Source organism: Pipistrellus hanaki (genome assembly GCF_964339955.1).
Source record: "Pipistrellus hanaki genome assembly, chromosome: 10".
Lineage (NCBI taxonomy): Eukaryota > Metazoa > Chordata > Mammalia > Chiroptera > Vespertilionidae > Pipistrellus > Pipistrellus hanaki.
In genome coordinates, this window is record NC_140512.1 from 48,987,865 (window position 1) to 49,011,338 (window position 23,474).

Sequence of the window (23,474 nt, forward strand, 5' to 3'; positions counted from 1 at the left end):
TGAATGCCCCTGGCGTCCAGCCCCATGGCTCACGCTGCTCCATTTTGTCCTTGGTTGTGGAGGACTTGCTCATCATCATGTGACAGTGGCTTGTTTTTATTTTCTTGCTGATAGCTGAGTGGTGATGCTGAGGCAATGTGCCGGCTGAGTGTGACCTCTGACAGGAAGCTGTCTAAATGAAATCAGATGACAGGCAGGGGTTCTTCACTCCCCACTGTGTGCACTACTGACCTTATTGGGTGATACTCTCCTTCTGCAATGAAACTTAAAAGGCGTGTGAACACAATTTAGAAGAAAAATTTTAAACTCAGTATCTGAGCTTCAAGCTTTAGAAATTAGAGGGTGTAGCATATGTGTTGACACTTGTTTTGTAGTTTAGCCAATAACCCAAACATCTAAGGATAAGTCCAGTTCTAAGCCATGGTGGTCTTGCTGATCTTTTTTGCCAAAAAATTAAAATATGAAAATAAGGTCGGGTGGAATAGTATAATACATGTCCTACTCATTCGCTTTTACTCTATCCTTTGTTAACCTCATACCTCATAGGTTACATTTGTCATGTTGTTTTCTCTGCTTTGGTATTTATTTCCACTGAGGGACAGAGTACAAGCCAACACCCAGTAGTTCAGAATGAAAGCCCTTTTCTCCAAGTCCAACTGCCACTGGAGTGCTGAGGGATTTAGATGAGGCATACTTATTTAATTTACAAAAAGTTTGTTCTCACCAGGTTTCTTACTGGCTGATTTTCTTCTCATTTGTTCTGTGACATAACGGGTAGGCTGAATGAGTCAGTCGAAAAATATGAATTAATATGGTCCACAATTGATAGTTTAGAGGAATTATTATGGAAATGAGGTATAACTATTTGGTTGCAATAGGTTCTGATGTAATGACTTAATTTCCTGTATATATATTCAATTATATTGTATCAGCTAGCTATGTTACTTCATAATAAAAAATGCAAAATGTACAAGCTTTAACAACAATCATTTATTATTATGGCTCACATGTCTGAGCCTTGGCTGGAGGCTGGCTGATTTGGTGGTGGTGAGGGGCAGCTGAGTGGTTTTGCTGTCTATTCACATGTCTAATGCCAGCTGAGAGTTGGCTGATTTTAGCCAGGCTTATTTGGGGGTAACTCTCTTTTGTGTGTCTGTCATTCCCCGGGATCAATAGATTGTTCTGACACATCCTTTTCCATGATGGCAAAAGTACAAGAGTGTAACTCCAGCTGTGCAAATGCATTTGTTGTTGTTGTTGTTATTATTATTTTGTTAATCCTTATCTGAGGATATTTTTTTCCATTGATTTTTGGAGTGGGATAAAGGGAGGGAAGGAGAGCGACTTAGAGGGCGGGGGGGGGGAGACGGACCATCAATGTGAGAGAGACACATCGATTGATTGCCTTCTGCACATGCTCCTACTGGGGCTGGGGATCAAACTTGCAACCCAGGTATAGGCTGTTGACCAGGAATGACTTTTGTGCATGGGCTGATACTCTATTCACTGAGACACACTGGCCAGGGCTGTAAGTACATTGTAAGGCTCCACTTGTGTTGGGAAGCTAATATCTCATTGGACAAATCAAATTGCATGGCCAGTCTTAAGATGGGTATTAGTCCACAGTAGGAGGGTACTACAAGATACATGGCAAAGGACATGGATAGCTGGAGCCTTTTTAATAAAAAGTAATAAAAATATTGCAATTTATTACAAATATATTAAGGTACTCATTGACTTTTGTTAATTCAAAAGATGCTGAATGAACCTTGAGCCACTAGGGCTTCTATCTAATAATTACCATTCTAAGGCGTAAAGTAGTCCAGGAAGAAGCAGGCCATCCCCATGTGTGAACATCCACATACAGTGTATTCTCAGTATAGGCAATTTAGAAATAGCATAAAATTTAAAGACAAAAATGTCACATGTGTTCTGAATTATTCTCCAGAGATATGCTTTCAGCATATTTCCTTTAGTCTTTTTTTCTATTACTTTTTTCATGAATAGTATACAAATTAATATCCAGTTTTGTTTCTTAATATTCTATCATAAGTATTTGCCATGTTATTAAAGAGGTTTGATGTATGTAATATTATTGGATATATAAATATTCCATTGTATGGGTGTGCCATAATTCTTTAACCTTGCCCTTTCTCTTTAGTGTTTTGGTCATTTTCAGTGTTTTGTGATTAAAAATAATGCTGTCATGAACCTACTTGTGCACAAATATTTGTCTTCATGTTTAGCTATTTCCTAAATGGCAAGAATACTGGTTGGGTGTGCAGACATCTGGGTCTCCCATAATTTGCACTGTGTTTGCATGTCAGTTTCCTCATCTATAAAATGATATATTTGCACTTGATGGTCATAAACTTCTAACTCAAACAGTATCTTTCAAGTAGAGGCCTAAATTACTCTAGCGGAGTGGAGGCATGAAGGCAGCGCCAGTTGTTTGTCCTCAGAAAAGCTCAGGGGAGGAGAGGCAGCTTCCTCTGCTTCTCCCTGGAGAGAGTTCAGTTGTGTTTGAGGAAGTTTTGTTTTTTAGTTCAAGTATCATGATTTGTCCTTCAGTTTCCGTCTCTGAGAGCAACGACTTTATATAGATAAGTTTCTTTTAAAACAGGGGTACAAGACACTGAACATTGAGAATGTAAACCATCTGGACCGATTTTATGAAGTGTGCACTTTGAGAATGGCTTCGTGCGATTGGAGGAACCAGTTTCCTTACCTGTCTTCATTTTGTCATAACTTGGTATTTGCTTTTTGTGTTTATTTTTGCCTTTTCTCATGTTTGCCTTGTGACTTAAGTTTCATCACAGTTATCCTAACTTCATGACCAGGGGATCAGGCCTTGCCCTACAAGTTCTTGGTAATTGCATGGGTCTTTTTCTCAGGGATGTCACCTGACCGTTAATTTTAATATACACTGAGGCTGTATATATATATTTTAAATATATTTTATTGATTTTTTACAGAGAGGAAGGGAGAGAGATAGAGAGCTAGAAACATTGATGAGAGAGAAACATCAACCAGCTGCCTTCTGTACACCCCCCATCGGGGATGTGCCCGCAACCAACATACATACATGCCCTTGACCGGAATTGAACCTGGGACTTTCAGTCCTCAGACGGATGCTCTACCACTGAGCCAAACCAGTATCAGCTGAGGCTGTATATTTCATTATACTGTCTCTTTCAGCTAAACATTGCCCAATGTGGACAGAGGAGACATCCACATGCTGAATGGAGAAAGTGTGATCTCTGCTCTCTCTCCATCTCTCCCACCCTTCCCCACATCTGTCTTCACTGTTTCTTTCCTGCAGGTGACAGTCTCCCTCCAAAGCTCCTTTTGGGAGAGGCCTTGGAGTCTGCTCTTGGCTCCTCATGCAGCTGCTTCTCCGAGCTGAGCTGGGCGCCCATCTGGCCAGCAGAAATCTGTGTCAAGTACAGTGTGGTCTCCCTCCTCGGGCTGCCATCAAAGGCTCTTTGTTCCCTCCCCTCCCCCTCTGCCAGGATGTGGCACTCACCCCAGAAAGATGGAAACTCCCCATCACTCCACCACACTCAGCAACATTCTAGAGCTAGCCCTGAACGCAAAACATCTTCTTGCCCTCTTCATTTTACTTTAGGAACTAAATTGGGGCTGGGATAATTAAGTCAATTATAATTTGGTTTTAGGGTTCAGATCATTTCCCTTTGTGAATGGGAATCTCACTCTTTCCCTGTGTTGGAAGGAAGTTGCTTATGAAATACCATTTCATAATTGTAAACTTTAGTTTTTAACTTCGGTGCCTGCTCTTCCCAGCCCTGGCAGTAGTGGGTGATTTCCTTGTGCTTTTTCATGAGAAAACTTGAGCCCAGTTCTTGAGTGTAAAATCATTTCATAATGTGAGCCCTGAACAGCCATGGCTCACCAGGCGTGTTGTGTGAGTGTTTAAATACTTCATGAAGCCAGGGAGCCTATCTCTGCTTTGTTTTCTCCTCATTTTAGTAAAGCTGGGATTAGGTAAGGAATGCTGATTCTGGAGAATCCCTCACTTGTTTTTTTCTTGATCTGCGCCTGTTGGCAATCTCCTTGTCTTTCCTTTTCTGCTCTCCCCGAGCTGGGCTGAGGCGGTAGGTCTGAAACACGGTGCTGTGCGGGGTCCTCGGAACGTGTGGGCTAAGTGGTAGAGGAGCGTCTGTCTGCTCTGTCGTGTTGCTTTCTTGCTACCCCCAGGCCTTGTTATGATCATGAAAGCCAGTAGCAAACCAAGACTCAAGACTCGCCAAGACCCAACCCTTTTGTCTGGATGCGTATGTAGTCCGTTTTGGCAAGGGCAGGCATTTGTGACTAACTCTGGTTTCCCAGAGGGCTAGTAAAGTTCTGGGCATCTAAGTCTGGTTTAAAGCAGGGATTGTGGGAAAACAAAAGAAGACAAAAGACAGAGACTGAGAAGGAAAAAAAAAAAAAAAAAGAGAGAAAAAGGAAAAAAAAAAAACTGTCGTTGGGGGAAGGCTAGAGATACTGACCATTGTCTGCTGTCCTCTCTCCTGAGACCCTGGTGGCCAACCATTTGGCCTCTTCTTCTTATTATTTTTAAATGTGCTTATTTATTTATTTTTTAAATAGATAACACATTAACTTGGTTTGGAAACCAAAAAGTATAAAACATAAAACACATTGAAATTCTCCCTCTTATTCTCTTTCCCATCCTCCCAGCTTCCTTCCTGCCTGTACAGGAAGCCAAGGTTCTTTCTTAAGTGTATGACACTCACATGAATGCAAGTATAGATTCTTGCTTTGCCATTGGTTCCTCTATCTGTGTATCTTTTCTCTCACGCTCTTATTGTATTTCCTTTTATTCTACTCTCAATCATTCTTTGTTGGAGTCTTTTTTTTTTTTTTTTTTTTTTTTTAGGAGAAAAATGAGTGGTCCTTTGTTTTACTTATGCCTGATGCCCTGAGCCACTTCACAGGTGTGCTTGTCTTTTCCCCACAGATGAAGTGGAGAGTGAGAAATGGTACCTGTCTGCCGAATTTCCTTCAGCCACCATCAAGACGGAGCCGATTACGGAGGAGTCACCCCCAGGACTTGTTCCCTCTGTCACTCTGACCATCACAGCCATCTCCACCCCGTTCGAAAAGGAGGAACCTCCTCTGGAAATGAATACTGGGGTACACTCAATTGTCTTCCATGTAAACAAATGAGATCAAAAGACTTAGCTTCTCATTCTCTAATAAGCATTTAATCTGTTTGGAGCTAGTGGCTGTATATATCTGAGGATAGCTAACTATGCCTGTCTGTCTATATATATCTATCAAGGATATGTTGATTTAGTGTCAGCATTGACTATATAATTTCCTTTAAAGGCATTGTCCAGAAAAATTGGTAGCAAGTATGATTTTTTTTTTTATATGATTGCTATTACAAAATAAACCCACAGGTGGATATCCATGGTAAATAAAGGAAATTCTCCATGTATTGATTTTTAAGGCAGTGGAAAGGTCCTGGTTAAGATGATGGGGCAATTCATGGCTTACAGAGCCACAGCGATTGGGAATGCTAGTGCCTGTGCAATATTTTACTCTCCTATTGCAATGCTGAGTTGCAATGGCTCAATTCGTGGGTCACACATCTACCAATTCTTATAGTGTTGCCCATGGAAAGCATAAGAAATTGGGAATTTCTTCCCTGCTCCATTCCATGCTGACAGCAGGTAGAGCTTACCTTCTCTCTGGGTATTTCCAGTGTCTGCCAATAGACCAGAATCATAACTTGTGCATCTCCTTACAGATGTTAGAGCAAGTCCTCACTTCCCTTCATTTAAAGTCTCAGGTGAAAAACAGTGACTCCACTGACATTCTTTTGCAGTTCTTTTTAAAAATATATATATATTTTATTGATTTTTTACAGAGAGGAAGAGAGAGGGATAGAGAGTTAGAAACATCGATGAGAGAGAATCATCGATCGGCTGTCTCTTGCACATCCCCTACTGGGGATGTGCCGGCAACCAAGGTACATGCCTTTGACCGGAATCAAACCCGGGTCTTTTCAGTCCGCAGGCCGACGCTCTATCCACTGAGCCAAACCGGTTTCAGCTCCACTGACATTCTTTAAGTTAGATCTCCTCTGAGCAAGATGTAGTCATTTACCTGTTCAGGACAAGGTGGCACAGAGCAGTAGCACCACCCCCACTTGGCTGCCCGCTCATTCTCATTGTGCTTTACATTCCATTAATGAGAAGACAGGGAGTATGCAGAGTATCTGCAGCTGCCCTCGAGAGCTCCTTGCTCAGTAGCCACCTGAGTCTCCTCACTGGATGGGGCTCCTGGCTGTAGACTTTAGTTCAGATGGTTTCAAGTAGCTAGAAAGGTCCGGGTCATGGCCTTGCTCCCTGTGCATCGACCAGATACCTTTTCTCTTTTTCCTACCGAACTGTTCATGGGTACGTGTCGCCAGTCGTCAGGCAGCTTGGAGAGCATGAGGGTGGTTCGCCCAGCGCTTACTCTGCGTGAACTGGTGCAGGCCTGTGGCTCGTTAAAAATTTCTCAGACTACTTTGTGATAAGATGCATTTCTATTCCTGTAAAAACAGTAGAAAAAGGACTAGTAAGTGAGCCCTGGGCTTTTAATTTGAGGATTCTGAGGGTTCCATCCGCTGGAATGCCAGGCTTGGCAGTGAGAGGGGGGTGTAAGGCTAAACCAGCTCCCTGGCAAAGTCACCTGTGTAAACTGGCTCCAGAGACACGGGGTTGCCTCTCGACGCAGATGACAAACGGCTCCCTTGTGTGTTTCATCGAGGTTGTTACTGGTTTTTAAAAAAAAACTGTGTTTGAAATTCTTCCTCTAGGTTGATTCCTCGTGCCAGACAGTCATCCCTAAGATTAAGCTGGAGCCTCACGAAGTGGATCAGTTCCTAAACTTCTCTCCCAAAGAAGGTTTGTCTCTCTCCCGGGCCCCTTCGGGTTGGTGCAGGTCGGAAGAGAAAGGCAATGGCAGCAAGTGCTGGGCCCAGTCGGTCCCAAAGCCACAGGTTGCTTCGTGAACTAGCTTTGTTCTTAAAAACCTTGATTCTACATACAAACTTTGAAAGCTGCATTTTATTTTTTTCATATATGTACAGGCTTCACTTCCCCCTAAACCCTTTACGGTACTTGGACTTCTCGCCAGGGTGACTGTTCAGAACCTCTCTAGCCGGCTGTGACCTAGATGGAGAGAAACAAGAGCACGGGGGCCTCCTGCCGTCCTGGTGGGAACCTCTGCACACAGCCAGCTCCCGTGGGGCGTGGTGACCCCTAGAGACAGAGAGGCAGACCTCCCCCAGTCACCCACCGACACAGCCCTGGCCAAAACGCTTCGTGGAGTGAATTCACAGTCTATCTGTCAGATCAATCCCTGTCTTCGAGGTGGCTTTGGGATGGCAGCAGTTGCACGGAGCCTGCTCACTGTCTGTAGTGGTCTTGCACCTCATGGGCTTCTTGTCACCCATTCAGAACTTAGCATCACACTTGACATTGGCATAGTTTCCCGTTTTTCTGCCCCTATGTCAGTTTCTTTCTGAGGTCTCCCTGTTGTTCTCACAGCAAGCCCATAGTTAGGAATCCTGACCACAGGCCCTGAGTCGCATCGAGATTAGTAAAGGTCTCTCTGACTTGTTTACTCAGACCCTCCTGTAGATCCTGCTCTTCTTAATTCTGGGTCTGCAGCCATGCGGTGACCTCCTTTTTATTTATTCAAGGCTAGTGCATCAGTGTGGTCAGCAGATAAGCAATTCGTATATGTGCTTGCCATAGAGGTATGTGTGCTGTGGTACACACGTAATGTGTATATGAGCAGTTCTCATGGACACACAGTCCTCCCTCATTCCTCTAGAAACTAAGTTAGGATTTGATTGCGACCATTTAATCAGGGTAATAATGCGTTTGCCTTCATTATCAATTTAAAAAAAGATTAAATGTAAAAGCTTGATAATGTTGACCAGAGTCCATATTGAGACAGTATTTCTTTGCACCGGGTGATACACTAGTACATTTGTGCCTTTCAGCTTTAGATACGGCTGTTTTCTTCATTTTTATGACTCCAGTATTATTATCAAATACATGTTGCTGTTTTCGTTTCTGTTGCAGTCTGCTTCAGAAAGCTTGGTAACTACGAGTGTGTCCCAGGGTGGCCTCGGAATCCGGGTCACTGGAGGAGAGGTGTCTGGAGAGTAAACAGCAGCCCTTCCTTGATAGCCTGACAAACAGATCAGGAAATCAAATATTCTTGAAGGCCTTCCAGCTTCTAGGCAGAGCTGATGATGCCCCAGCCCTTTTCGTAACCTGAGAGCTGCATTTCAAATGGTATTTAGACATCTGATACTAAGGCACCTGTGGCCAAGTCAGTAACTCTTCACGGGTAGGAAAGAGGAAATTCATTTTTTCCTGTCTTGTTTTGTTTGTTTGTTTGTGGGTCACCCTCTGTTTAGAAAGGAGAAAAGTATTAGAATAATTTGATCTGTGCCAACTTTAAAAGGGACAGTTAGCATGGAGGAACTCCTGGCTGGTCCTCCAGAATGTCACACACAGCCCCACGTCTGCTCTGGTTTTTGTTGTTGTTAGTTTGTTTACAGGCACTTTACAGTGCTTTTTTAGAAGCATTATTGAAAGGTAAACTGAGGCATATTATGCATTTTGAGTTTATTTTGAGTAAAGTTGATCGGACTGGGCAGCACCAAGCCGGAAGCGGTTAGAAGTGCTCCACCAGCGAGCTGGGGAGAGATCCCAGAGAACGGGCAGAGCAAAGGGCTGAGCAGGTTCTTGCTGGCTGTAGTGTGCGGCCTCGTTGGCTGTTTGTGGTGGGTGTCCTCAGGTTTCGGTTCGGTAACCTTGAAGCCTGTGCGGGCTTGGCTCTGGGCTGCTTACGTAGGCCGCAGGCCGCCACAGCGCTGGAGGCGCCTCGGCACAATGGCCTCCTTGTTGAGTTCATTTAACACCATCAAGTGCCATCGGTATTCACGGGTTGGGGAAACCATGGCTAACACACTCAGGACTCCTTTCTGGGTGAGCACATAGTTAAGGTGCATACCTACCCTCCTTAGCTGCCTGGAACTGTTGGCAGGGGAGTTGGCAATAGCAGTATATAGGCTTGTTCTTAGAATATTCTTCAGCCCTAAGACTACCTATAGACACTAAAAAGCCCAGGGAGCTTTTTGGCAGAGGAAAGGGGAAGCATCTAGCAAAAAGTAGTGTGTTAGAAAAAGAGAAAAGAAGGGTTAGGATGAGAGAGAGAATAAGAGAGAGAGAAAAACGAATGTGGGCTGTGAATGGAGATGGGACCCCGTGGCCAAAAGGAGTGGCTGAGTGGGCCCTGACTTACCGCCTCTCCCTCAGACACTCGGGTGTCTCAGTGGGAGGGTGAGCCGTCCCAGAGGCAGCTCTGGGTGGGGCCGTTTATCATAGGCCCTTTTCACAGACTGGGCATCAGACCTTTATTTGAAGAGGAGGAGAAGGCTGAGGCCTTCCCATGGCCCTGTTGATGTAAGAAATGTCCAAACTGTGAAGAATTTTTTTTTTTTTTTTTTGAGCCAAACTGACGACAATTGCCAGGAAAGAAATCTCAACAGATTGAGAAAACGCTCCAGAGAATTGCACCTCGTTTTATACATTAGAATCGAAGAGGAGACGGAAGGAGGGTTACATGAAACCCATTGCTGGTAGAATGAGGCAGTGGGGAAAAGTGAAGCGGGAAATCTCTGGGATTTGATCAAAGGCAGAGTGGAGAAACTCACTTCTTTTCCATTGGTGGGTGCAGGATGGTTAATCATTAACGCATGGGGGGAACAAGATAGCACTGAGGGTTCTGTGGTCTTGGCTCTGATGTGGGTGGTTGTGCCCTCAAGGCGTAAGCAAAGGAGATTACACTGACATTTCAAAGATATGTTATCCGAGCTGCATAAGAACAGTGGGCCGAGCTCCCTTAAGATAAAGATTGACCTTTGCTAAGGAAGCTGTAGGCCTGGGAGGTGAAGGCGTACCAGGCCCGCCCAGTGAGGGATTTACGGTCAGACCATCCTGCCATGTGGCCCCGAGCTTGCCAGGTTTATTGCATGTCCCCTTTTTGTTTACAACCCCTGGCAGTCCTCTGGCCAAGCCAGCCTCAGTGTGTGTGAGGCACCCAGCATCGTGCGGGGTTCAGAGCCCCTGTGCTAGGGATTGTGGTGGCTCCAGGAGAGGTGTGAGGTGACAGGCTGACCAAAGTTGTGTCCCTTGGCTCAAAAATTGTGGCTGGTACAGCGGGAAGGTCCGCCATTCAGACAAAGCTTGCCTGTCAGGTTGAGCTGAGAGTGGATTCTCTCTTCTGGAACCCATCCATCTAATACTGACCCAGGCTCCCAGGCTCCAGGAGGGTGCGTGTGCCTCCTTGAAGATGGGCAAAGGATGGACTCAAAGATGGGGGACTATGCAGGAGAAAGCCCCTCTGCTCCTATTTATTTTCCAGTGCCTACCTGTCTACAGGTGGATTTAGTACTTTTGAATGAAGAGTGCCCAGCATTTCATCTGCAGGCCTACTGTGCACCTTCCTCCAGAGACAAATGAGCTTTCCTCAAACCCTCATGGGCTCTTAGGGTTTGCTCTTTAAAAAAAAAAAAAAAAAAAAAAAAAAAAAAAAAAAAAAGATTATAATACATTTACAAGGTTTACAAATCCAACTATAAAAATGATACAAAATGAATACAGCGAAAAATTATGCCAGCACTTTCCCTATCACCCTTGCCATGAGATCATCATTCGTTTAGTTTCTTCTTTATTTTCCAGCGTTCCTTTATGCAGATGCAGCAAATATAACTCTGTATTCTCTTTTCTCCTTTCTCATATGAAAGGAGGACTACTTTATATACTCTTTGCACCTTGGTTTCCCCCCACTCCCCTTTAACAATACGTCGTGGAGATCTTTCTGTATCAACCCGTGCGGATCCTCGTTGCTTTGTTCAGTCGCCCCACGTCCCGCTGGGTGGATGTGTAGGTTGTTTAGCTGCCGAGAATCCTGCCCGGCTGCCTGCTGTCTGATGTGTGGAACCTGCTTTCTGTCCCTCAGCCTCCGTGGACCACCTGCACCTGCCGCCCACCCCTCCCAGCAGCCACAGCAGTGACTCCGAGGGCAGCCTGAGCCCCAACCCGCGCCTGCACCCCTTCGGCCTGCCGCAGACCCACAGCCCAGCCCGGGTGGTGCCGCGGGCCACCTCGGCCCTCTCCAGCTCCCCGCTCCTCACGGCGCCTCATGTAAGTCTTCGCCGTCTTGGGACAGGAGTTCTTTGCGTTCTGTCATCTGGCCCTTCACCCTGAGTGGCTGCCATTCGAGGTCACGTGATTAGTATTCTGGTGAGAAAGTTCCAGGTCTAAAGCAGGGTGATAATCTTACAGAACGTTTTAAGGAATGGCTCGTCATCTTACCTGGTACTCTTCCTGTGCACGCCTCCCATTTTGTTCCTATGTTTATTTTACATGGCTGTGGCATGAGGAATACAAGTGCGTTGTTTTTCTCCTCTGAATCATCTTACACGTGTTTACATCCATGTAGGTGATCCTTATGATGACCTGCAGTAGGAAATGCCCTTGTTTTTAAATAAACAATCTTTGGTGAACTTAAAAATCTCTCAGGGATTAAATGCTTTGGTGTCTAAAGCTTAAAAAGGTAGTTTAACCCTTTTTCCCCCCGCCTGGTACTCCTTTTAACCCAGAGACAAGTTAGATGTCATGGCACCGTTCATCCTTAGTATACATAAGGGTACCATTTTCCAAATAAAAAAAAAGAGGTAGATCATTAACTTCTTATTGTACTGAGGAATTAATTGGTTTCCATTAATTCTTGAACACCATCATCAATTTATTGAATTTATAATATCAAATAAAGAAATTTGAATGAAATCGGATAATTAAAAATTCTGTAAAAATTGCCTATCAGCATTATTTTGAAAATTTGCATTTAGTCCCAGTAAGTTCTCTGGCCAGCCACAGCCTCTTATATCACCACCACTAAGGACAAGGGCATGAACTCTTTCCTCTCTGTCTCAACTCTAAGCTGACCCATATGGTTACAAGCACAGCCTTCATCCTCTGCACTGTGTCCCCCCACAGCCTGTCCCTTCTTCACACTCCGGGGGGGCGTCCTCCAAAGCCCTTCTCCACACCAGGTGTGTTCCCCTGCTGCTGCCAAGCCCTCTGCATTAGCTCCACCCTCTGCATTAGCCCCGCCCCCTGCATTAGCCCCGCCTCTGCATTAGCTCCCCCCCCCCTGCATTAGCTCCACCCTCTTCAGCTGCAAGAACTCCTTTCCCTGCTCTGGGCAGAGGAGCATCCTTACTTTTCAAAATACTGCCTTCTGCTTGGACTGGCCCCCTCTCTGGAGACATCGCCCCTTCCCTCCAGGAGGCCCAGTTCAAGTCTCCCCTCCCACCCTAATGCCTCCCCTTCTCATGCAAACTCACTTAAGTTCTATTTCTCCAACATTTTAAATTTTTCTTGAGTTAGTTTTACCCTTCAGCATTGAACCGCTCTCATCCTTTCCTGTGTATCAGTGCAGTCTCAGTCTTGATCAGAATCTCCTGGAAAGATGGAGTTGTGTTGAGTCCTCAGTGGCATTTAACACAGAGCAAGCACATAAACACACATTTTGACTAATTATAAACACATTGTTCTATTATGGGTTAAATGAGATGAGCGACAATTCTCATCCTCAATTGACGGACCATCTGGGACTGTAACTAAAGTTAGAAACTTCATGGAACGGGCCCATGGGTGTAGTCCTGGCTGCTTAGCAGTGAGCGGAGAACTGGAAGCAGCACCTGGGGTGTAGAGAGCCTCCCACAGAACTGCGTCTTCAGGAGCAACAGCAAAACTCTCCCCCAAGTGCATCCTCATCACCTCAAGGCCGAGCAATCTCCAGGGATGTGTGAAATGAATCCTGTCCTTTACTTTGGACATTGTGGCTGGTGGGGTGCTTTCTGGGAAATAGTGGGGGAAGTCTCCTGACCTTTCCCTTGAATTATAATCTTTGAGTTATAATACTCAGTGAGAGAGTCTTCTCCCTCCCTTCCTTCCTTCCTTCCTTCCTTCCTTCCTTCCTTCCTTCCTTCCTTCCTTCCTTCCTTTCTTCTTCTTCTTCTTCTTCTTCTTCTTCTTCTTCTTCTTCTTCTTCTTCTTGTTCTTCTTCTTCTTCTTCTTCTTCCTCCTCCTCCTCCTCCTCCTCCTCCTCCTCCTCTTCTTCGGATGAGAGTGGTTCAATGCTGAATGGTAAAACTAACTCAAGAAAAATTTAAAATGTTGGAGAAATAGAACTTATGTGAGTTTGCATGAGAAGGGGAGGCATTAGGGTGGGAGGGAAGACTTGAACTGGGCCTCCTGAAGGAAAGGGGCGATGTCATCTTCTTCTTCTTCTTCTTCTTCTTCTTCTTCTTATTATTATTATTATTATTATTATTTTTTAAAAATGATTTTAGAGAGGAAGGGAGAAGGAGAGAGAGACAGAAATCAATGATGAGAGAGAATGATGAATCGGCTCCCTCCTGCACACCCTGCACTGGGATTGAGCCTACAAGCTGGGCATGTACCCTGACCAGGAATTGAGCTGTGACCTCCTGGTTCATAGGTTGATGCTCAACCACTGAGCCACGCCAGCCTGGCTCTTCTTCATTTCTGCTACAACTTCAAAGTACCCGTTCCTCAGCAAGAGCAGCTGGGCAGCCTTTTCCTTGGCTGTTTGAGAGGATCTTATAACAGCCTTCTCACCCCTCTGGAGGGCTGGCCTCAGCGTGCCCAGCTGCCTCTCTGACCTCCTTCTGCTCCTGGGTTTGCACAGAAGCTGCAGGGCTCAGGCCCGTTGGTCCTGACAGAGGAGGAGAAGAGGACACTGGTTGCCGAGGGCTATCCCATCCCCACCAAGCTGCCCCTGACAAAATCAGAGGAGAAGGCGCTGAAGAAAATCCGGAGGAAGATCAAGAACAAGGTGAGCCCTTCAGGTCTGGGTGCTTCAGTGAGCGAAGACCAGAAGCAGAATTGAGCCCACTAGCCCTCCTGCCCTCCCACCCTCCCATCGCCAGCCCTGGCCCGTCCCATTGTGGGGCCGAGGCTCAGCCTTCCCTTCCCTGGGCCAGGAGCAGTGGGAGGGTGGTCCCCTGCTGTCCCTGTCTTCCCCCAGCCCCATCCTCCATCCTCTGGGTCAGTGGACTCCCCATTGGGCATGCACATGCTTGGTGCCCAAGATGATTCATTCAGGGGTGGGAGGAAATTGTTAGAGCATTAATGTAAATCATTTTAAAAAATCAGCCTTTGAAATGCCTGTTTTATGATGTACACAATATTTCCCGCTAGTAGGCCTGTCTGTAATTTATTTATTTACAATAACATTTTATTTTTCAGTTACAGTTTATATTCCATAATATTTTTTTTCAGGTGGATAGCATAGTGGTTAGACAATCCGACACTTTACAAAGCGTTTCCTCCAGTATTTCCAGTACCCACCTGGCACCCTGCATAGTTGTTACCCTGTTACTGATTGTATCTCCTGGGCTGTACTTTACCAGTATATCCCCATGGCTGTTTATAACTACCAGTCTGTACTCGTCAATTACTTCACCTATTTCCCCCAGTCTGCCTGTCATTTATAAATAAATATAAATACTCATGGGTACTTACTTAATCTTTTTTTAAAATATTGTGGGTGTTTTTGTTTAATTAAAAAAATTCTGCAGACCATTGTTCTGTGTTAAAAAAGTGAGGAGTAGCCACAAAAGTGAGCAGGGCTCTCGTGATTTCTGCGCTAGCAGTCTCCTCTCTTCCTTTGACATGACTGGCTTTCTGATATAACTGGAGTTTAATCCTTCCCCCCCTCCCCCCTTTATATCCCAGATTTCTGCGCAGGAGAGCAGGAGAAAGAAGAAGGAGTACATGGACAGCCTGGAGAAGAAGTAGGTCCCTGCCGGGCCGGTGCGTCTATTGGGCAGTGTGCGCAGAGGAGTGGGGCGTGCAGAGCTGAGTCCTGCCTGCGGCCAGCGGGAACTCCTGGCTTCATCAGCTGGGTTTCGCCTGACACCTAGTGGTTTGCAAAGGCAAAGCTTATAGAATGGCAAGAAGCAAAAGTACACTCAATCTTTTTTTTCTTTTTTTTTAATATATTTTATTGATTTTTTACAGAGAGGAAGAGAGAGGGATAGAGAGTTAGAAACATCGATGAGAGAGAGTCATCAATCAGCTGCCTCTTGCACACCTCCTATTGGGGATGTGCCTGCAGTCAAGGTACATGCCTTTGACTGGAACCGAACCGGGACCTTTCAGTCCACAGGCCGATGCTCTATCCACTGAGCAAGACCGGTTTTGGCTCAACCTTTTATTTAAATTAAATTTATTGGGGTGACATTGGCTAATAAGATTATGTCTCCAATATACAGTTCAACAATACATATCTGTACATTGCATTGTGTGCCCACCACCCAAAGTCCGATCTTCTTCCATCACTATTTGTTTAAAGCACCTCCCCTTCACTTACCCCACCCCCTTTCCTTTGGGAACCACTATACTGTGGGCTGTGTCTGTGGGTTTTTGTTTGTTTTTCTTGTGCTCATTTGTTGCTTTCAGTTTTATATCCCACAGAGAAGTGAAGTCACATAGTTCTTAACCTTCCCTGCCGGACTTACTTCACTTAGCATGATATTCTCAAGGTTCGTCCAGGCACATGATCTTAGTATGATAGGATTTGAACCATGTCCGTTTCCAACCAAAGATCGTCCCATCTCTGAAGGCTTCCTTTTAAATAAGTTCAAATATTCACAGTCACGCCCCCTGGAACAGCCAGAGGGAGCACAGCTGATTAATCAGAGCCATGCCTAAGGGAAAGCAGGAGATGGAAGGTCTGATTGGCCTTGTTATTTCCTGCCCACTGTGAGGCAGGCGACAGGCAAGAGGATTCTCACACTTGAAGGCAGCCTTTGCTCTTTGAAAAGCCTGGAATTTCAGAAGGGCTGTTAGAAAGTGTGATTAAATACAATTAGGTACTGGCCCTAGAAAACAGTGCTCTAGCACACAAGACAAGATAACTTCGCTTTTAGATGGGAATGAGGCCCCAGACCCAGAAACAAAGCTTCATGTATACCTGGGGGAGGAGTGGCCAGTGAATCCTGGCTGGTTCTTGAAGTTTCTACTGAAAGTTAGTTTCCCTTAAGTAGTCCCATTCTGTCCCATCAATTCTGTAATTATCCAGGGATAAGAAGTTTCTATGGAAACCTCTTTTTTGTCTCTTTGGGGCACGCATGCTCCAGTGCCCGGATTCCTTCTCTGATGTCCTGGGTTCCTCTCCTCCCCTTTTGCCCTGCCCTAAGCCCGTTGGCTTCCGATGAGTCCTTCTGGCCAGGAGTACCGCTGACAGCACCCAGACCCCATAGTCCAGAGAGAGAAGTGTGATGGGTGTTGAGAGCGGTAGGGAAGAGGTGAGAGAAAACAAGGTTGCAATACCCAGGAGAAGTTCACATTTTGTACCATCCTGTTCATTTTTTATCCTTGAGGCACTTATTACTAAACTATTTTTTTTTTCTTCTGTCTTCTCACCCTTCTTCCCAGTTCAGGTTGTCCATGCTCTTCCCCTCACCTTTCTGGGGTAGTTGGTACTTGGTCTTCTTTCTCTGCTCCCCAGTTACCTCCACCTGAGCTCCTGGCTCAGCATGGCTCTACTGAGCAAACGCATTTGCTTCTTTCTGTTCCCTGTTCAGGGTGGAGTCTTGTTCAACGGAGAATTTGGAGCTTCGGAAGAAGGTTGAGGTTCTGGAGAACACCAACAGGTAAGTGTTGCTGGAGTGAGAGCTGGTTGAGCTGCCTGATGGGAAGTGGGTAGAAGGGAGCAGAGAGATCCAGGACCAGGGCTAGAAGGAAAGTGGAGAAGATCACATTGAAAGTATAGTTGTATCAGGATGCTCAGCACAGCTGTACCCTACTACACATAGAATCAGATATATACAGGAAATGCACACATGCGCACACATACGTGCAGTCATACACAGAGAGACACACGTGCGTGCACAAGTAACACGGACCACATACATTAATACACACATGCGCACACATACATGTGATCATATGTAAATACACATACACACATTTGCACACACCCATGCACCTACATGTTCTTTGTCTTTTCTAAAACACGTGGGACTGATGAAGACGCTAATTCTGACAATTCAAGCAGAGGAAAATTGACTTTTAGGTAAGCAACATGGTCATTATTTTAAGGCTTAGCATTAATGCCTTCTAACAATTTTGCAAATGCTAAAGGACCAGGTTAAATCTATGTGCCTGTCATTTGATAATAACATCAAGTCATGGTTTGTTGCTCAAATAGCAGACTGATTAATCGTAAGTTAAAACTATCAGGAAGGGAAATAATGGACACTGTGAACCCCCTGAACTTCCCTCTGTATTTCTGGGAACGCACCCTCATATGGCAGAGCAGGGCAGTGGCCTCAAGTGCTCTGAGACAGACAGCAGAAGTAGCTAACCATCACTGGCTCCGGTGGCTCACCTTGACCCCCGGAGGCAAAAGAGATGCTCCAAAACCACTGTACTTTCATGACCACCGTTGGCCATTAGTTCCTGAGGCTTCATCCTTTCTTTTCTCCACCCTCACTCCTGCTGGAGTGGTTCTCTGGATCCTGACCTCCCTAACAGGGTCAGTATCCAACTCTTTAGCATCAGGAGCAGGTAGGAATTCACACACCCGCCCTGTCCTAGCACTTCCTGCTTTGGAAGGCTGGTATTTCTGAGTGGGACAAGTCCAGGCCATGCACTTGTGAAAGAAGACAAGGAATCTATATAAGATAACCTTGGCGTTTGTCTGGGGGCTTCGCATGTTATATCTTCTAAAAGCCACATGGGGGCAGCAGAGGCATGGCACAAGCTGTGCTGCGATCAGAGCAGTGGGTTTTTGTGATAAAGGGTCATCTCTCTTTTCCTCTCCAGGCTGACCGTAAAACAACAAAACCACACGTGGCAATTGTAAAACACACACACACACACACACACACACACACACAAGAAAATGTAGTCAATTGTTTTATTGCAGTCTTTTTAACCAAACAAATATTTACATTTTGGAATATTTTATAAATTTTGAATATTGTATACTTGGATACATTTCTATTGTACATACTCTTTTTTTTTTAAGAATAATTTCCATTTAACAAAATATGATGGCCATATTTTTAAATCACTACAGAATCCTTATTCCTATCAGATTTGGTAAAGAGCCACCATCTGAGGAACGTTGGCACATCTGATTCCATGGAACAGCAACCTGCGTTTTGCCAATTATTTTTAAATAGTGGCCGTAGCTATGTTTATATGGTATTAAAGATTACATAACACGAGGTACAGGAACGTATGGCATATTTGAGCATGGGGTCTGCATATCTCATGTTATTCTCTGAGAGTCAGCGATGGGTTTCCTTCTGGCTTCTTTCCTGGCGGAGCCTTTCTGAGCCATTCAGCCTGCTGGGCCCTCCCCTGGGAAAACCACCTCCGTCCATGGTCCCTGCTCTGACTCGCAGGATCCTTCACTCTTAGGGACTTCCCCCACCTGTGCTCTCCATGCATGTCTTCTCCCCCAAGACTTACCTTTCCTGGTAGACGAACCTTTTATGGTGATAACGGCTGACAGCTGATGGATCTGCCATCTTCCCACAGATACTCTTGCCACGGAGCTCCTAGGGTTGTCGTTACTGAGCCCAGCAGCTTTCAGTGTGTTTTGACTCAAAAGCTCAGGAAATGAAAGCAGAGTTGCTCTTGATGCCACAGGGATGCGGGCCTGCGTTCCCTCTGACTTCTCTCCCATTTCCCCGCTCCCTGCCAAGGCCTTGCCTTGCTCCAAGGGCACTGCACTAGCCAATGTGACTATGAAGTGAACCGTGACGGTCTCCTGCCCTCCACCAGGTCTGAGGAGTTGGTGTTTTGGGTGTGGTAAGGGGAGACTTTTGGACCCTTTCCTCACGTCACATCGTGTAGGTGGCCCCGTGTTTGGAATAAGTACAGGGCTGGGCCTCATGCACACACACCTGTGTGAGCGTTCTGTTTACGCTTCGTGTGGCGGTGTCCTTTGGAGGTAGCCGGACAGAAGTAGAGGTGACTGCGGAGGGACTGGGAACCTGGGTCACCAGAAGCGGGAGGGGGCACCTTGGGTGCCATCGCTTCCTGACAGGACGTGGTGGGAAAGGTGAATGAGAATTTCATCATTGACCAAATTAAAGAAAAAACGATACCTCTTTCGTGATATTGAAACCAGACAACCAGGTCTGGGCTTCCTGGCACTATTTGAGCCAATTCAGCAGAGACAGGGTTGAATCATATATGAGCATTTATTCCAATAATGCCGGCAGGATGGGAAAGAAGTATTTCAGTGGTATTTTAGAGATCATCTTACTTAACTTCTAATCACTTCATTTCTCAGAGCAGCAGGTCATCCACAAAAATCTGCGCTCTCCCCCCCTCCCACCCCAAAGCAGCTGCTTATACTGGGTAGAAGGACAAAGATTACACGGGGAAGTGGGCAAAAGGAATAGGAATGGGCATGCACAGTGGGTGTGATGGTTACAGTTTACAGGCAGTGTGGGCTGGGGTTTTGCAAAGGGCTCGGAGTTTGCAAAGGGCTGGCACCTCTGGATTCTGCAGCCAGGCTGTTAATCTTCCCATGATTACAGGCAGCTCCCTGATGGGGAGGAGGGGCTACATTTCCAAGTGAGCTCCCAGGTCCCGCGTACCACTCCCAGCCAGGTTACTCCGTGCTTTCTCAAATCAGGCTTAACGGCATGATTAACATTTCTTATTTTACTTCTTATAACTGACAGCTAGTCCCCAATATTCTATTTCTGCCTCTAACATTACTATTTCTGTGCTGCACGCCACAGGGACTTTTCTATACAGATGAAAACGAGTGCTCAGATGAGAGTCAGCTCTGAATCTTTTGGTTTCTACCATCCTCGGCAGCAGCCACCTAGCATAGTGTAGGTTTCTAGGTGGAAAGGCCCTATTAGCTGAGCTCAGAACTGGAAGAGGACGGGGACAGAGAGGAGCTGAGGTCCTCTAAACCCTCCTGCAGCCTTCCTCTGGGGCCTCTGGCGCCGAGCTGAGACAGTGTGAAAGCACCTTCGCACTTCTGCTGAGGCGATCCACTAATTTCTGTCCTCAGGAAATGTGTGAGATGAGAGCGAGCTTCCCGGGGGCCTCCCTCCTACGCTCAATCAGGAAATGCATTTTCACTTATGAAGTGTAGGTGAGGCCTGGGCATATCACTCCCCAGCTCCCAAGGTGCAGGCTCTCTGGCCCTGCCCTGGTCTCATTCCCGAGAAACCCTGTATTTCCCCTTTATAATCTTCTGCACAAGTGATACACACACTGCCCAGCTTTGCAGTTTTCGGGGATTTGTGACTCAGTTCGTTCTATTCTTCTTTTATTTTGCTAGGAGTCCCCCTTTTTGTGATTTGTAGAATCATAGGAGCTTAGATTTTAGTTGTATTTTAGAAATCATCTTATTTAACTTCAATTTACTTCATTTCTCAGAAGGGGAAACTGAGGCCCAGTGAGGTTAAGGCCATCCAGACATTTAGAGGTAGAATGGGGCTCACTCGGCTACTTACCTTGGTTTCTGGTCTGCTGTGCCCCTTTCTCCTTTGAGGACACTGCCCTTCCGAAGCTCAGAGCCAAGTTTAGACCTGAACAAGAGGGCCTTGCCTTTGAGGGCCCTGGCTCTCCTCTAGCCACACCCTTCTGGACGGGATGAGTGGTCAGCAGGGCCAAGGGGATGTGTCTATCCAGAGCTCTTGCTGTACCCCTTCAAACCATACCCTGGTATCTAGGATTCTGGAATTCCCTGCTCCAAGGGTCTTAGTCCGTTTCCAGGGCCTGTGTGGATCTCTACTCAAACAAAATCTGTTCTATGAAGGGTTGACTAGGACATCAGAGGGTGATGTCCGTTAAGCCAATGGGTGACAAAATGCCGCTTTTTGTGATCACTGAGTATGGAGTTTGAACCTTGGCAGTGTGTGCCTGGAATCCTGCACTGTGTGTGTCAGATCTGGGGTTGCATTTGATCTGATTTACAGAAGTCATGAGACTCCTGGGTCAGAGACAAAGGACTTCCTTACTCCCAGCACAGCAGCAGCATGAGCATCAATTCTCCTTGCCCCCAGGTTCCATGATGGATCTGGGTAGATGCGGTGTTCTCAGTGGGTTTCTGTGCACAGCTAAGAAACCCTGAGCTTGGGGAAGCCACTGCTTTTATAGCAGGCAGTAAAGAAGCCTGCTTTTCCGCTCAACGGGAGGCATTACCTCATCTCTCAAGGTTACCAGCTTCATAAATAACCCATGTTGTGTCCCATGGAAAGGAGCAGTCAGGGCCTTACAGTCATGGCATAGTCAGCACAGCATGCAGGAGCATGAGAGACCCAAGGAAGACTTATGTCTCCTGGCTGCTGTGGGGCACAACCAGAGATGAGAAGTGGAGGGCAGTAGACTGTAGCCAGGAGTGTTCTGCCCTTACCACTGCTTTCTGGCAAGGAACCCTGGGAGCCCAAGAATTCTGAACCTGGCCTTGGAGGGAGGTGGGAGAAGCTGATGTTGGGGGCACCTGAAGGCAGAGTTTGCCTGGCTTGGGGTAGGTTGGATGAGAAGATGGGTGGTGTGTGGGTCTCATTTCTACCCTTTCCCCAGACCTCCTGGGAACCCTGCTCGTCCTGACATATATCTCTGTTGTTATCAGAAATAAGAATTCCTCCATTTTTCTCTGTGACCTTCATACTAGGTATAGTCCTTTCTGTCCAATGCTACTTTCCTTGTTCTTTAAAAGTATGTCTACGAAGAGGGCCTAGTCTGAAGCTCCCAGCACAGCAAGTAATTGGGAACCACCAGCTCATTCTTCTTCCCCTGTCTCGGTTTCTGACTCCAGTGGGAAATTAGGTACTTGAACGTTCAAAGTATAATGTACAATAAGGTTATGACTATTCTCTCTCTCTGTAAGTTAAGGAAGCAGAAAAAAAACAAAATTAAACCAAATACGAAGAAAACACATGAGTCTGTTGATACATTTCCCAGTTATTGTAAGATTGTGTCTCACACTGTTGCTACTTTAGAATGTTTTGCCCGGTTTCCTTTGATATGCCCCCCAAGATACAGGGTGATGCTTTGTTTTGGGCAAGACTGTCATCTTCTTTCAACTGCTCTTTTGCAAGGAACTGTACGAGGACAGCTTCTAGGCTTATTTTTACGCTTCACCACAAGACAAAAATCCACATTTTCGGTTTGCATGCTGGACACTCCGATTTAACAAGTCGTGTGAAATCTCTTGGCCCAGATAAACGTTTGCTAAGAGTACTCCTTTCTCTAAATTAAGACCTTACTCCCAGAAGCCCACGAATTCATTAAGCCATAATTAGCCATGATCATCGGTGAGACAGAATATAGCGATTCAGGAGAAGTTATATTGAGCTTTGGGACGCACTTTTGGGTCTGCCCTCTGGTTTGTTTTATAGATTTTTGTTTTAAAATAGATCTTTCATTCATCTGGTGGCTGCCGTTTCTCTACCTAACCCTTCCAGCAAGCAGGGTCCCAGCTGTCCCGGTGCTGGTTGTGGCCCTGTCCCGGGGACTTCTGGGAGAGAACCACCCACCCCAGAGCACGCCAGTTAGGGGGGCCCAGGCGTTCCTGTAAAGAGGTTCAGCTTCGTCTGTCTTCAAGATCGCCCAAAACAAAGCATCACCCTGTATCTTGGGGGCGTATCAAAGGAAACCGGGCAAAACATTCAAAAGTAGCGACAGTGTGAGACACAATCTTATAATAACTGGGAAATGTATCAGCAGACTCATGAGTTTTCTTTGTATTTGGTTTAATTTTGTTTTTGTTTTTTTCTGCTTCCTTAACTTACACATAGAGAGAATAGTCATAACGTTATTGTACATTATGAAGCCGGACTCTTTATGGGAATGCCTGGGCCCTCCTAACTGGCCTGCTCTAGGATGGGTGGTACTCTCCCAGAAGTCCATGGAGAGACACTGCAAGCACTCTTCAAAGGGGTGCTGCTGCAGCACACCCAGGGTCCCCCAGAAGGGCTTCTCTCACCACTCTGTCAGCTGATGAAGTCAGGGAATTAACTTCGACCAGCGGCCTAAACTGGGGACTTACGTAGTTACCAGGTGAATGGCACTGAGCAGTGGCACTGAGATCTAAGCTCAGGTTCCTTTGCTGTGGGAACCTATCCCCCTGGCCCATCCCCCCCACAGTGACTGTGTGACTGTACCAGCTTAGCCATCCTGAAGCCATCACATCAGCTCTTCCGGGGGCCACAGAGAGATGGTCGTCTAGTTTCCGTTTCCGTAAAGGAAGCCCAGGTTTGAGTTCCAGACGCCGGAGGCAGGGCGTGCAGCACCCGGGAGACTTACCTGTCTCTTGCATCTTATCTTAGTCTCTCCAGATAAGTGCCTCGA

At 46.0% G+C, this 23,474-nt stretch overlaps 1 protein-coding gene across 1 annotated transcript in view; it reads left to right on the plus strand.

Annotated features, from left to right (window-relative positions):
• CREB3L2 (cAMP responsive element binding protein 3 like 2) overlaps nt 1-23,474 on the plus strand; it is a 111,576-nt gene that overhangs the window by 75,589 nt on the left and 12,513 nt on the right. The window contains exons 3-8 of the mRNA XM_084896997.1: nt 4,982-5,157; nt 6,833-6,920; nt 11,059-11,243; nt 13,819-13,965; nt 14,868-14,926; nt 16,721-16,789. Coding sequence (XP_084753123.1) covers nt 4,982-5,157; nt 6,833-6,920; nt 11,059-11,243; nt 13,819-13,965; nt 14,868-14,926; nt 16,721-16,789 — 724 coding nt within the window. The remainder of the gene's footprint in view (nt 1-4,981; nt 5,158-6,832; nt 6,921-11,058; nt 11,244-13,818; nt 13,966-14,867; nt 14,927-16,720; nt 16,790-23,474) is intronic.